General features: G+C 44.5%; 1 protein-coding gene across 1 annotated transcript in view; it reads right to left on the bottom strand.

Annotated features, from left to right (window-relative positions):
• Positions 1-425: 425 nt before the first annotated feature.
• Positions 426-13,454, bottom strand: part of SLC12A3 (solute carrier family 12 member 3) — a 169,972-nt gene continuing 156,943 nt past the window's right edge. Inside the window, exon 26 of the mRNA XM_029608720.1 lies at positions 426-683. Coding sequence (XP_029464580.1) covers positions 542-683 — 142 coding nt within the window. The 3' untranslated portion in view covers positions 426-541. The remainder of the gene's footprint in view (positions 684-13,454) is intronic.

Genomic DNA, 13,454 nt, shown 5'->3' with positions numbered 1-13,454 from the left:
GTTCTGGGATAACCCAGTTTTTGCAGGTTAAAGTGACCCATCTTGATTTCTATAGTTGCCCAACGTGGCCCCCTAGAATTACAAAACCTCAACTAGGATAACCCTGTCAAGATCTAGTGTTTCCCAACCAGACCTAGAATAATCCAGGCTATCTAGAGTATTAGCTAGAATAGCCCAGTTTGATCTTGGGTAGCCTAACAGTATTGTGAGGTATGTCATAGTGTGTCCTTCACTTATATTTGATTCTTTTGTTTCATTTGATGTAAGTTATGATAATCATGTATCTTCTACAACTATAGTGATCTATTTGGGAAAATGCATAACAGAAAGGGAATGACATTTGGGTATCAACAAATTCATTGTTTTGGTTCAGGACTTTTATGAAATAATCAAACAGAATTCTATCAAACAGCATGAAATCTATGCTTGGCAAATTATTATTACTTTAATAACTTAAAAAATAACTTTTAACATTGTTTATATCATTCTTCAGGACCAATTCAGATAAGAATGCATGTACTATATACAGCAAGGACTTGCACTACTGGCAGTAAAAAGTGAGAACACTTTCTTGGTTCCCTCTGGTCAGCATGACTGGGGGCCTCAGATCCTGTGACAGGGTTTCAAGCCAGGCCATGTATAGTGAGCTTGGGCACTTCCCCTTTCTGCCAATAGGCATAGTTCTAAAATATAAGAAAAGCACATGAGTTTTATTATGGGAAGAGGTAAACTGTACATAATATACATTTTTAGAAACATAGGTTTACTATATTCAGTAAATACTGTATTTCATAAGGTGACTGTTGCTTCAAAAACTAAAGACATAACATAGACTGACAATGAAGATAATGCTTTGATACGGTCCTGACAAGGAGGCTTGTGAATAAAATGAGAAGCTTGGGAGTGAGTGCCAAGGTGGTGGCCTGGATTGCAAACTGTTTGACGGACAGAAGACAATGTATGATGGTAAATGGAACTTACTCTGAAGAGAGAGCGGTGTTAAGCGGAGTGCCGCAAGGATCAGTGTTGGGACTGGTCCTGTTCAATATCTTTGTGAGCGACATTGCGGACGGGATAGAAGGTAAGGTTTGTCTTTTTGCAGATGATACTAAGATCTGCAACAGAGTGGACACTCCGGAAGGAGTGGAGAGAATGAGACGGGATTTAAGGAAGCTGGAAGAGTGGTCGAAGATATGGCAGCTGAGCAGGGGCAGATTGTGGGAAAATAGTGGCCCATGGGATTTTTCTCCATACTGGCCCATGGGTACCCAATTACACATATAATATAATTTGCATATATAATTTACATATATATGCACACACCCCTTAAAACATAAAAAAAAAGCTACCTGGTACGCACATGTTATAAAATCCATGGTCCCAAATACAGAATAAAAAAAGAGACCATGAAGCATAAATAGAAACCTGCAGACAAAAAATGAAAAGGATATTGCAACAAGACAGACCCTGTATGTAGTGCAACTTGTGGGGGGAGAGACCCACAAACTAGCTCCTCTCTCTCTCACAGGCACACTAACATGGACATGCTCTCTGTCATATATGCACCTCTCACTCTTACATGCATGCTCTCTCTTATGCCCGCCCTCCCTCTCCTAATCACACGCATGCTCTCTCTCTCTTATGCATTCCCTCCTATTCATGTACATGCTCTCCCTCAAGCACTATCACCTTCTCTCTCCTCCTCTCTTAATACACACACACACGAGGCCTCACCTGGGTTATCTCACTCTCACCTTCCTTCTGCTACCAGCTGGACGGGATTTATTTATTTAGCTACCAGCCCTCCTTCTCTCCCCCGCCCCTTCTTCCTTTGGCTGTGATGGCCCCTACCAGGTCGCTCCCTCTCTTCCATGCCAGGCCTAATTCTGTCCTCCCTACTTACCCACACACCTTCTTTACCTTTCCTTCCCCCCCCACTCATCCAATATTCTTCCTCTTCTTAGGTTGTCTTTCTGCTGGGGAGAGGAGAGAGCCTTGCTAGCACCCATCTTTCTTTATGTTCTCTCCCTCCACTCACCTCTCATATTCCCTCCTACACATTCACTTCCTTCCCACCTTTCCCTCTCATCTCTCCCCTCTCTTCATTTAAGCCTCGTATTCCATACCTTCTGCCTTCTTTTCCCTTTCTCATTCACTCCACTCATTCTTTCAACCTTCTCACTCTCTTCTCCTCACTTCCTCTCTCATCCTGTCCCTTCCCTTCTTCCTTAAGGGGGAATTGTTATTGTTATTGTATCGCGGCTCTAACGATTTTTGACGATTTAAAATATATCGGACGATATTTTAAATTGTCAAAAAACGATTCACATCCCTAGTAATCACCACCTTTTTCAGTATTGATGGAACAATTCCCTCATCCAGAGAGGCATTCACTATATTTAATAAATAAAGTAATACCTCATTTAGTATTGTTGTTGGAAGTCATGCTTTTTTTGTGTTTGTGGGCAATTTATTTTTACTATAACAAGAAAGAATCTGTCCACTGCTTCTACCATAATGGCACTAAAGATTTTTAAGTTGCCTACAGCACCACCTGCAACCTTCATTCCTAAAAAAGATTTTGATTTGCTTGCTATTGGTGCTCTTGATATTGAAACCTCCAGGGTGTAATTGACCCACTTTGATATTTAAACTAGGGAGGAACTGTGGTGATTAGTCAAGCTTTTCTTTGAGCTTTTCAGTTTAGTTATCAGAAGCAGGCCAAAGGTGAAGGGTTACGCAAAGTAGAAACTAGCAATTAATAGAATATATTTAATATGTATGGTATGTTGCAACTATAACAGAATGTGTTCAAGGCTGTACTGTTAGATATTTGGCTTCAAAGACAGGATAAAAAGGAAGAGAGACTATAGGTCAAAAAAGAGGATGTTCTGACTTTGCTTAGCTGTGCAAAAGATAAATATCAAATCTGAAGAAATAATTTTCCATTGGAAAAAATAGATTTATTAATGTATGAGGTAGGTTACTGGAATAAGATGCAGACCTGAGAATGTAATTGGTCAAGCTGACCCAAAATGTTGAGACAAGTGAATCATGCTAACTTTGTAAAGGTATAAGAATTATGCTTTCTCCTTGTTAAAATCAGAACCGTGACAGGACTTGTTCTTCATCATACTTCTCTGTGTACGCATACTAATAAAAGTAATTACTTACTGCATATAACTTGCTATTGTTAGTCCATTTGAGGTGGGACAGAGAACTAAAATTAATTGAAGATTTCCAGCATTTTTCTGGCTTTAACTATCGCCTTGACACATTGCTTCACTGCCAGTAGTGTCTGGTGATCTGAAAGCAGCGAAGCTGTGGGCAGTCTGGCTAAATTATCCAGATTAATTTATCTAGATCTTGCATCAGATAATACAAAGACTAGGGGGCATACTATTAAGTTAGCATGCAGCACATTTAAAGCAAATTGAAGTAAATTCTTTTTCACTGCGCGCATAAGCTCTGGAATTCGTTGCCAGAGAATGCGATTAAGACAGTTAGTTTAGCTGGGTTTAAAAAAGGTTTGGATAAGTTCCTGGAGAAGTCCATAAACGCCATAAACTGCTGTTAGTCAAGATGACTTAGAAAATAGCCACTGCTTATTACCAGCATTAGTAGCATGGGATTTATTTAACATTTGGGTACTTGACAGGTACCTGTATCCTGGATTGCTCACTGTTAGAAACAGGATACTGGGCTTGATGGACCCTCTGTCTGACTCAGTATGGTGACTTTTTGTGTTCTTATAACTTGAATCATATAACCGGTGCCACAGCTGTACCATTGAATATACCCAGATAAATAAAGTTTATTCAAATACGTTTATATGAATAACTTTAGGACCACTCCACAGAATGACTAGATAACTTAGCTATATAACACTAAATATAGATGCAATCCAGCTAAATCAGCTTCTTCCTAGAAAACCTCTGATATCTGATTGTTTTTATCTGAACAACGACCTAGCTGGATAAGATATAGCCAGTGAATGCAGCAAGAAATTCAAAAACCATGGTTTAGTAAGACAAACCTTCTGAATATGAACTACCTAACATTCCTCTCCATGTCCTTTTTGCTAATTATAGTTAATTGATTTTGCACTTGCTTTTAATATGTTGACATCTGACACATATTACTTTATATTTGTCATAATTAAACTGAATTGTTCATACTTCAGGTTATTTAGAGAGTAAAATTCAAAATCATTGGCCTGGCTGAAAAGTGCCCTTCAGTATGTATCTAAAAACATGTATCGGTTTCCATGGCACACATATTTGAAAAGGGATCCAGGGGTTGCCCTGGAAACTATAGACCGGTGAGCCTGACTTCAGTGCTGAGAAAAATCGTGGAAACTGTTATAAAGAATAAAATCACAAAACATTTAGATAGGCATGGTTTGATGGAACAAAGCCAACATAGATTTACCCAAGGGAAGTCTTGCCTTACAAACCTACATTTTTTTTGAAAGGGTGAATAAACATGTAGACAAAAGTGAACCAGTAGATGTGGTGTATTTGGATTTTCAGAAGGTGTTCAACAAAGTCCCACATGAGAAGCTTCTAATAAAACTAGAAAATCATGGGATAGGAGGCAATGTTTTTTATGGATTGCAGAAAGACGGAAAACAGAGTAGAATTAAATGGTCAGTTTTCACAGTGGAAAAAGGTAAACAGTGGAGTGCCTCAGGGATCTGTACTTGGACCGGTGCTTTTCAATATATTTATAAATGATCCGGAAAGGGGTACGACAAGTGAGGTGATCAAATTTGCAGATGACACAAAGTTATGCAGAGTAATTAAATCCCAAGCGGATTGTGATGAATTGCAGGAGGACCTTGTGAGATTGGGCTTCCAAATGGCAGATAAAATTTAACATGGACAAGTGCAAAGTGATGCATATAGGGAAAAATAGCCCTTGCTGTAGTTACACAATGTTAGGTTCTATCTTAGGAGTTACCACCTAGGAACGAGATCTAGGCATCATGGTGGATAATACATTAAAATCGTCGGCCCAGTGTGCTATGACGATCAAAAAAGCAAACAGAATGTTAGGAATTATTAGGAAAGGAATGGAAAATAAAACGGAGGATGTCATAATGCCTCTGTATCTCTCCATGGTGAGACCACACCTTGAATACTGTGTGCAGCTCTGGTCATCGCATCTGAAAAAGGATATAGCTGCACTGGAGAAAGTGCAGAGAAAGGCAACCAAAATGATAAGTGGCATGGAACAGCTGCCCTATGAGGAAAGGCTAAAGAAGTTAGGGCTGTTCAGTTTGGAGAAGAGAATGAGGGGGGATATGAAAGAAGTCTACAAAATCATGAAAGGTCTTGAACAAGTTAATGTAAATCGGTTATTTACTCTCTCAGAAGGACCAGGGACAACTCCATGAAGTTAGCAAGTGGCTCACTTAAAACAAATCGAATGTTCCGCGCATCGCCTAGCACTTCTCCAGTGACCTGCTTTAATTTCAATATGTGTTTCTAAACACGGCTCTAAGAGGAGTTCATTCATACTGGTTCATTCTTTGAGTTATGTTGCTATACCATTTTACACATGTAATCAACAAACGCGGAAGACTAACACACCAAGTTGCACAGCCTGGACTGTACATGCTTTCTGATAGTACAGTGTTTATTCACAATTGAAGACAATCTACAGCGATAGCCCCTGAGGCAGCTCCTTTTAGGAGCGAAACTCAGCCAGAGTCGGGCTCTTTCCAATAAAGGCTGTATTGCACTGATCACCTCTTTGTTTCTTCGCTCATCTGCTACAAAATTGTCCACCCAGTATGCAGATTTATCTGTATTTATTTACCAATATTTGCATTCATTACCATGTACTGTTTGAAGCAGAACACAACAATTATAAAAACATTCATATACAATCATCATTTCTCACAGGACAAGCAGGATGGTAGTCCTCATATATGGGTGACATCATCAGGATGGAGCCCAACCATGGAACAGTTTTGTCAAAGTTTCTAGAACTTTGACTGGCACCATTGAGCATGCCCAGCATGGTACCAACCCTGCATCCAGCAGGGGTCCCCTTTCAGTCTCTTTTTTTCCGCGCAGCTTTTGCCACGCGGAGATAGGAGCTCTTCCACGGTTTCCTGACAGGAAAATATTCTTCAGGAAAAAATTCAAGTTTTTCAAAAATGTTCACCCTGGCTGGGATCCCTCTTGTATACCGTTGATACCTGTGCCTGTTCGGTAAGTTTTACTACCTTCTCGGTCGGTTACTGTCGGTTCTAACTTTTAGGCCCAGAGGTCACCGACCGTACTGCGGCCTAAATTTTCGATGGCAATGGGTTTTTGTAGGTGCCCGGACTGTCCAAGGAAATGTCCATCACCGACCCTCACCAGGTTTGTGTGTTGTACTTGGGCCCTACCCATGATGTAGATTCGTGTACCAACTGCGCCCAAATGACCCCTAAAAGGGCTTCGGGCTCATTTGGAAAAGATGGCTTTATTGTTCCATTCCAAACAGGTTTCCTCATCAAAAGTGTCGAAGTCATTGACACCATCGCCATCCAAGTCCCGTCATCGGTCAGATACAGATGACTCTCGACCCGCATCGAGGACTTCGGTTTCCGCTTCTTCAGAGCCGGACACCAGTAAGGGAGACCATAAGAAAAGGCATCGCCATCGGCATCACAAACCCTTACCATCTAATCCAAGCGCACCGGTGGCTTCCACTTCTACTTCCAATGAGTCACCGAGGAAGAAGGCCCGTGCCGAGGAGCCCCAAATCTCATCTGTGCCAGGTTCACAGAAGCGTCCCTCGCCTTCGGAGAGGCACCGACCAATGCTCCACCTATACCGATGGTTGTTCCAGCGGTGCCCATCCAGCCTCCCACTCCGGACCTGGCCTTAACAATGCCAGTGTTCCATGAGGAACTGAACCGGATGGTTCAGGAGGTGGTGGTGCAAGCTCTCCATGGATACCTGATTCCAATGCCGGAACCGATGCCACCGATGCTTGCACCATTGCTGGACAGGATCAATGCCCTCATCGGTGCGTTGCCTCTCAGTCCTTCGATGCCCATTCCCCTTCTCTTCAGATGAGGGTGAATCGCCAATGCCAGACCCGGTGCCGGGCCCTTCTGGAGTGTTACCACCAATGAGGCCATCGAGTCCTTCCGCACCGCTTTTGCCACCGATGCCGACACCGGTGCACCCATACAGCCACCGGGCCCTTCGGTGCCTCAACCTCCTCCGGCCGGGGGAGGTCCATTTTTGCCCTCTGGAGAACCGTTGGGTGCTGGGGATCAGTACTATCATCCTTGGTCTGATGATTCTTCCGATTCCCAAGACACAGGAGATATTCCATCAGAGCCTTCTCCTCCTGATGAGAGAAGAAAGTCTCCACCAGAGGACCTTTTTTTTTTTTTTTTATAAGTTTCATCAAAGAGATGTCGGAGTCTATTCCATTTACACTCCAGACTGAAGAAGACTTCAGACATAAAATGTTAGAAGTCCTTCAGTTTGTTGATGCACCGAAGGAGGTAATGTCCATACCTGTTCATGAGGTCCTCCTTGACCTCCTTCAATGCAATTGGGAACATCCAGGGACAGTCCCTGCGGTAAACTGTAAGACTGATGCTACATATCTAGTCCAAGCAACACCTGGATTCCAGAAGGCTCAACTTTCCCACCATTCAGTGGAGGTCGAGTCCGCCCAGAAAAAAGCCAGAAGACCAAGACCTCACTCGCCCACACCTCCAGGAAAAGAGCAGAAATTCCTCGACATTTTTGGGCGTAGGGTCTTCCATGGAGCCATGTTAATCTCCAGTATTGCAACTTACCAGCTTTACATCTCGCAATACAATAGAAACCTATTCAAACAGTTCCAGGATCTTTCTGATACTCTTCCTGACCAGTTCCAGGACCAGTTCAATGCCATTCTAAAGAAAGGTCTGGATGCTGGTAAACATGAGGTGCGCTCAGCTTATGACATCTTCAACACAGCCACCAGGGAGTCAGCAGCTGAAATAAGTGCTTGGATATGGGCCTGGCTCAAGTCTTCGGATCTGCGTTCAGAGGTTCAAGAGAGGTTAGCTGACTTCCCCTGTACGGGAGATAACCTTTTCGGTGAGAAAATTCAGGAGACTGTTGCTCAACTTAAAAACCATAACGAGGCGCTATGGCAACTCTCAGCTGGGCACATGGGCTTCTCCACTTCTTCTAAACACCCATTCCGTAAGGAGGCTAAGTGAACCACCTTTAAGGCACGCAGATACTACCCACCTCAGACTCGGTCTCGCCCATCTAGATCATATTAGAAGCCTCAAACTCGACAGCCTAGGCCTTAGAAGACGCAGCCTTCTCCACAGCCTGGTCCATCCTCAGGTTTTTGACTGCCCAATAGAGAGAAATGTCCACCTCTGCCTCTGTTGTAATTACCAGTGGGCGGCCGTCTCTGCCACTTCATCAACATCTGGCACACGGTCACCACAGACCAGTGGGTCCTGTCAGTAATAGCTCAAGGTTACCATCTCAACTTTCTGTCCAATCCATCAGAATCCCCGCCTCATCTGACTTGGAGTTCCACCGACCACTCTCCACTTCTAGAGGAGGAAATAAATTCCCTTCTTCAAGCCAATGCCATAGAACAAGTTCCTTCTCCGCAAAAGGGAAAAGGCTTCTATTCCCGGTACTTCTTGATACCAAAAAAGTCCAGAGGCATTCGTCCAATATTAGATCTTCGGGCCTTGAACAATTATTTACGAAAGGAAAAGTTCAGGATGGTAACCTTGGGCTCTCTACTCCCTCTGATTCAACAGGGGGATTGGCTTTGCTCTCTAGATCTAAAAGACGCGTACATGCACAAAGCAATTACCCCGTCTCACAGGAAATACCTCCGATTCTTCGTTGGAAACAAGCACTTCCAATACTGAGTGCTTCCGTTCGGCCTGGCATCGGCCCTTCGTGTCTTCACGAAATGCCTGACAGTAGTAGCCGCATACTTAAGGTGACTGGGCACTCACGTCTATCCTTATCTAGACCAGCGCTTCTCAACCGGTGTGTCGCCAAGCACCAGCTGGTGTGTCGCGTGCTCCCAGTCTCTCCCGCTGCTCTTCCTTCCCTGCTGCTGTTGCCACCGGGCTATCAGCACGTTCAAGCCCAGTGGGAACGACAGCAGTGCTAAAAGAAGCTGTGGCACCTGTGGCTGGTCTTTTCTTCTTCCTGCGCCTGCCCCCCCCCCCCCCCCCCCCGTGACCCGGAACAGGAAGTGATACGCGGTGTGCGGGAAGGAGAAATAGCCGTGCCGCGTGGTAAAGTAGAAGCGGCGGCTGCAGCAGCGGCCCCCGAGCAATTGAAGCAGCTGGTAATCGAGAAAGGAGACAGCAGCATGAGCCTCCCGCGGCCGATGGGATTCTTCTTTCTTGACTTGCGGGGGCTGGAGGAGGAGGCTGCTGCAGCTACCATTTGAGCTTGGGGGGAAGAGGAAGTGAGTGAGCGAAAGAGAGTGAAGCAGCCAGCCTGCCTGTGGTAAGTGAGAGAATGTATTTGATTGAGAGAAACTGGTCAGAGAGCTGATGTGTGTGTGTATATGTGAGAGACAGTGAAAGTGACTGCTCAGGGAGATGACTGATGTGTATATGAGAGTGTGAGACAGTCAGGGATGTGACTGGTGTGTGTGTATGTGTGTGTGTGTGTGTGTGTGTGTGTGTGTGTGTGTGTGTGTGTGTGTGAGAAAGAGAGAAAAAGCATGGAAGTGAGAAATCTGGGTATGTGAGAAAGCATGGGAGTAAGAAGCCTGGTGTTGTGGGGGTATGTGTGAAAGAAAGCATGGGAGTGAGAAGCCTGATTATGTGAGAGAGAGCATGGGAGTGGGAAGCCTGTGTGTGTGTGCATGCATGACAGAGAGACTGGTTGGTAAGGTGACTGTGTGTGTGTGAGAGAAAGAATGTGATTCAGGGAATGAGAATCCTGGGCAGTGGAGAGCGAGCATGGAAATGAGAGAGAGACTGTTGTGTGTGTGTGTGTGTGTGTGTATGTGTCTGTAACAGAGAGATAGTGATTATGGGAATGAAAAGCCTGTGCATGTGAAGAGAGTGAGCATGGGAGTGAGAAACCTGGGTGTGTGTGAGACAGCATGGGAGGGAGAAGCCTGTATATGTAAGACAGAACATGGAAGCGGGAAGCCTGTGTGTGTGTGTACTTGAGAGAGATCAGGTGACTGGTGTGTGTGTGTGTGTGTGTGTGAGAGAGAGAGAGAGAGAGAAAGTGATTATGGGAATGAGAAGCCTGTGCATGTGAAGAGTGAGCATGGGAGTGAGAAACCTGGGTGTGTGTGAGACACAGCATTGGAGGGAGAAGCCTGTATATCTGAAAGAGAACATGGGAGTGTGAAGCCTGTGTGTGTGTGTACTTGAGAGAGATCAAGTGACTGGTGTGTGTGTGTGTGTGAGAGAGAGAGAGAGAGAGCAAGAAAGTGATTATGGGAATGAGAAGCCTGTGCATGTGAAGAGTGAGCATGGGAGTGAGAAACCTGGGTGTGTGCGAGACACAGCATGGGAGTGAGAAGCCTGTATATCTGAAAGAGAACATGGGAGTGGGAAGCCTGTGTATGTGTATGTGTGTGTGTGTGTTTGTATATGCATGAGAGAGATCAGGTGTCTGGTGTGTGTTTGTGTGTATGTGATTATGGGAATGAGAAACCTGTGCATGTGAAGAGTGAGCATGGGAGTGAGAAACCTGGGTGTGTGTGAGACACAGCATGGGAGTGAGAAGCATGTATATCTGAAAGAGAACATGGGATTGGGAAGCCTGTGTGTATATGCATGAGAGAGATCAGGTGACTGGTGTGTGTGTGTGTGTGTGTGTGTGTGTGAGAGAGAGAGAAAGAGAGAAAGAAAGTATTATGGGAATGAGAAGCCTGTGCATGTGGATAGTGAGCATGGGAGTGAGAAGCCTGTATATCTGAAAGAGAACATGTGAGTGGGAAGCTTTTGTGTGTGTATGCATGAGAGAGATCAGGTGACTGGTGTGTGTTTGTGTGTGTGTGAGAGAGAAAGAAAGTGATTATGGGAATGAGAAGCCTGTGCATGTGGAGAGAACAAGCATGGGAGTGAGAGACTGGTGAGTGTGTGTGAGACAGAGAAAGTGATTATGAGAGTGAGAAGCCCATATATGTAAGTAGAACACGGGAGTGGGAAGCCTGTGTGTGTGTATGGCATGAGAGAAACTGTTCGGAAGGTGACTGGTGTGTATGTCAAAGACTGGGAGATGATTGTTGTGTGAGAGACAGAAACTGGTCATGGTGGCATGACTGATATGGTGTGTGTGTGAGAGACATGGGCACTAAGGAAGAGGACCATGAGTATAGAGCTTAGCCTCTACTGCTGCTTCTGCTGTGTGCTACAGCCTGCATGGAAGAGGAGTAGGAGAGCTGCTGGAGGGGGTAAGTAAAGGTGGCTTTTTAAGTTTATTTTTCTTGATTGACTGCCATTTTAATTATTTAATATTATGTGATGTGTCTGCTTTTTTTTGAAATATTTTATTGGTGTTTGGAGAATTTTTAATAGTTTTTAATTGTTGGATGTTATTCTGTTCATAGCTGTTTTGAAACATGTACTCTGCTTATTAGTATAGTTTTACAATTATTTCTGTGTGGGGATCTATAGCTGCTTGCTAGTTCTGTTTTCCTAATAAAAGGTGTATTGGTTTTTAGGGCCTCATTTAATATTTGTAGTGTTGCCTTTTCATAAATAGGGTTGTTACTGGTTGAGTGCATTCCATAATACAGGTGTAACTGTTTGCGGATTAGTTTATGTGCATTACTACAGATCCTGGGAGTATGTTAGGTCGGTTCTGTGTCTGTTACCGAGATGAGATATTTTACTAGCATGTAAGTGTTTTATCAGTCTTATTTGTTGTGTTTTCTCAAGAGGACATGAATTAGTGATAAACTGCTGTCTTTTCATAAGTAGGGCTATTGAGCCTGGAAGTAGAAGGAGTTTGAGTTGCTATTACTGAGATGACACCAGAACCAGAATATCTTTTTTGTAGGGTGAGTTGTATGGGGAATGCATTAATTCTGCTTTACATCCATTATTGTGGGTCAGGGGGGTTCCCGTGGATGCAAACTGTACTTTTACATCTAGCCCCGTGACGATCATGGGTCAGTGTGTCTCGCATGTGAGAACCATCTGTCAGGTGTGTCCCGACAGAAAAAAGGTTGAGAACCACTGATCTAGACGACTGGTTACTGAGGACTCAGTCGGCGGAGGCGGTGCTTCATCCCTCCAGCTAACCTTACGACTACTACTGTCCTTGGGATTTCTAGTGAATTATCAAAAATCCAGTCTGACTCCATCTCAATCCCTCTCCTTCATTGGAGTGGATCTCGACACTGTCCAAGCAAAGGCTTTTCTTCCCAGGGACTGAGCTCATACGCTTGTGCACACTATACAGTTTCACGAACCACGACTGCTCATCGTATTCTCATCTTGCTGGGCCACATGGCGTCCTCGGTCCATGTTACACCGATGGCTCGACTCGCCATGCGAGTAACGCAGTGGACCTTGAAATTCCAGTGGTCTCAGGCCCACTAGCCAATGTTTGACATTGTCCAAATCACCAGGCAGCTTCGTCTCTCACTAGTGTGGTGGGTCCAGGAATCCAACCTGCTCATGGGATTACCCTTCCAAGCTCCAGAACCTCAGATTATTCTGACTACAGATGCTTCCACCCTGGGTTGGGGAGCACATGTCCACAACCTACAGACTCAGGGAACCTGGTCTGCAGCAGAAGCACAACATCAGATACATTTTCTGGAGCTCAGGGTGATCAGGTATGCCCTTCTAGCTTTCAAAGATTGCTTATCCAACAAGGCAATCCTAATCCAAACGGACAATCAAGTAGCAATGTGGTATATCAACAAGCAGGGTGGAACCGGCTCCTACCTGCTGTGTCAGGAGGTAGCGCAAATCCAGGCTCTAACTCTAGATCATTCCATGCTACTGAGAGCAACTTACCTGGCGGGCATGGACAATGTACTAGCAGACAAACTCAGTCACAAATTTCAACTCCGAGTGGTCCCTGAACCCTGCGGTGGCGGAACACATATTCCAGAAGTGGGGGTATCCAACGATAGATCTCTTTGCGTCAATCCATAATCACAAAGTGGACAACTTCTGCTCCCTACGTCGCAGTCCCAGGACTCCAATGAGGGATGCGTTCGCTCTCTCTTGGACAACATGTCTCCTGTATGCCTATCCTCCACTTCCACTCATAAGCAAGACTCTCGTGAAAATGTAGTGACTTCAAAGCAAGAAGGAAGAGCACCTTCCAAGTGAGATGGCGTAACTGGCAGGAATGTAGAGGGCTCAAACGGAGGTTTCATGAGGTGAGGGTCTCATGATTCTCATATCCCCATACTGGCTGTGGCAGGTGTGGTTTCCCAACCTTCACGACCTCTCCATCCGCCCGCAAATT

The sequence above is a fragment of the Rhinatrema bivittatum genome, chromosome 7, assembly GCF_901001135.1.
Source record: "Rhinatrema bivittatum chromosome 7, aRhiBiv1.1, whole genome shotgun sequence".
Taxonomy (NCBI): Eukaryota; Metazoa; Chordata; class Amphibia; order Gymnophiona; family Rhinatrematidae; genus Rhinatrema; species Rhinatrema bivittatum.
Note: the sequence above shows the minus strand (reverse complement) of the source record. Positions and strands in the feature narration are given on the sequence as shown.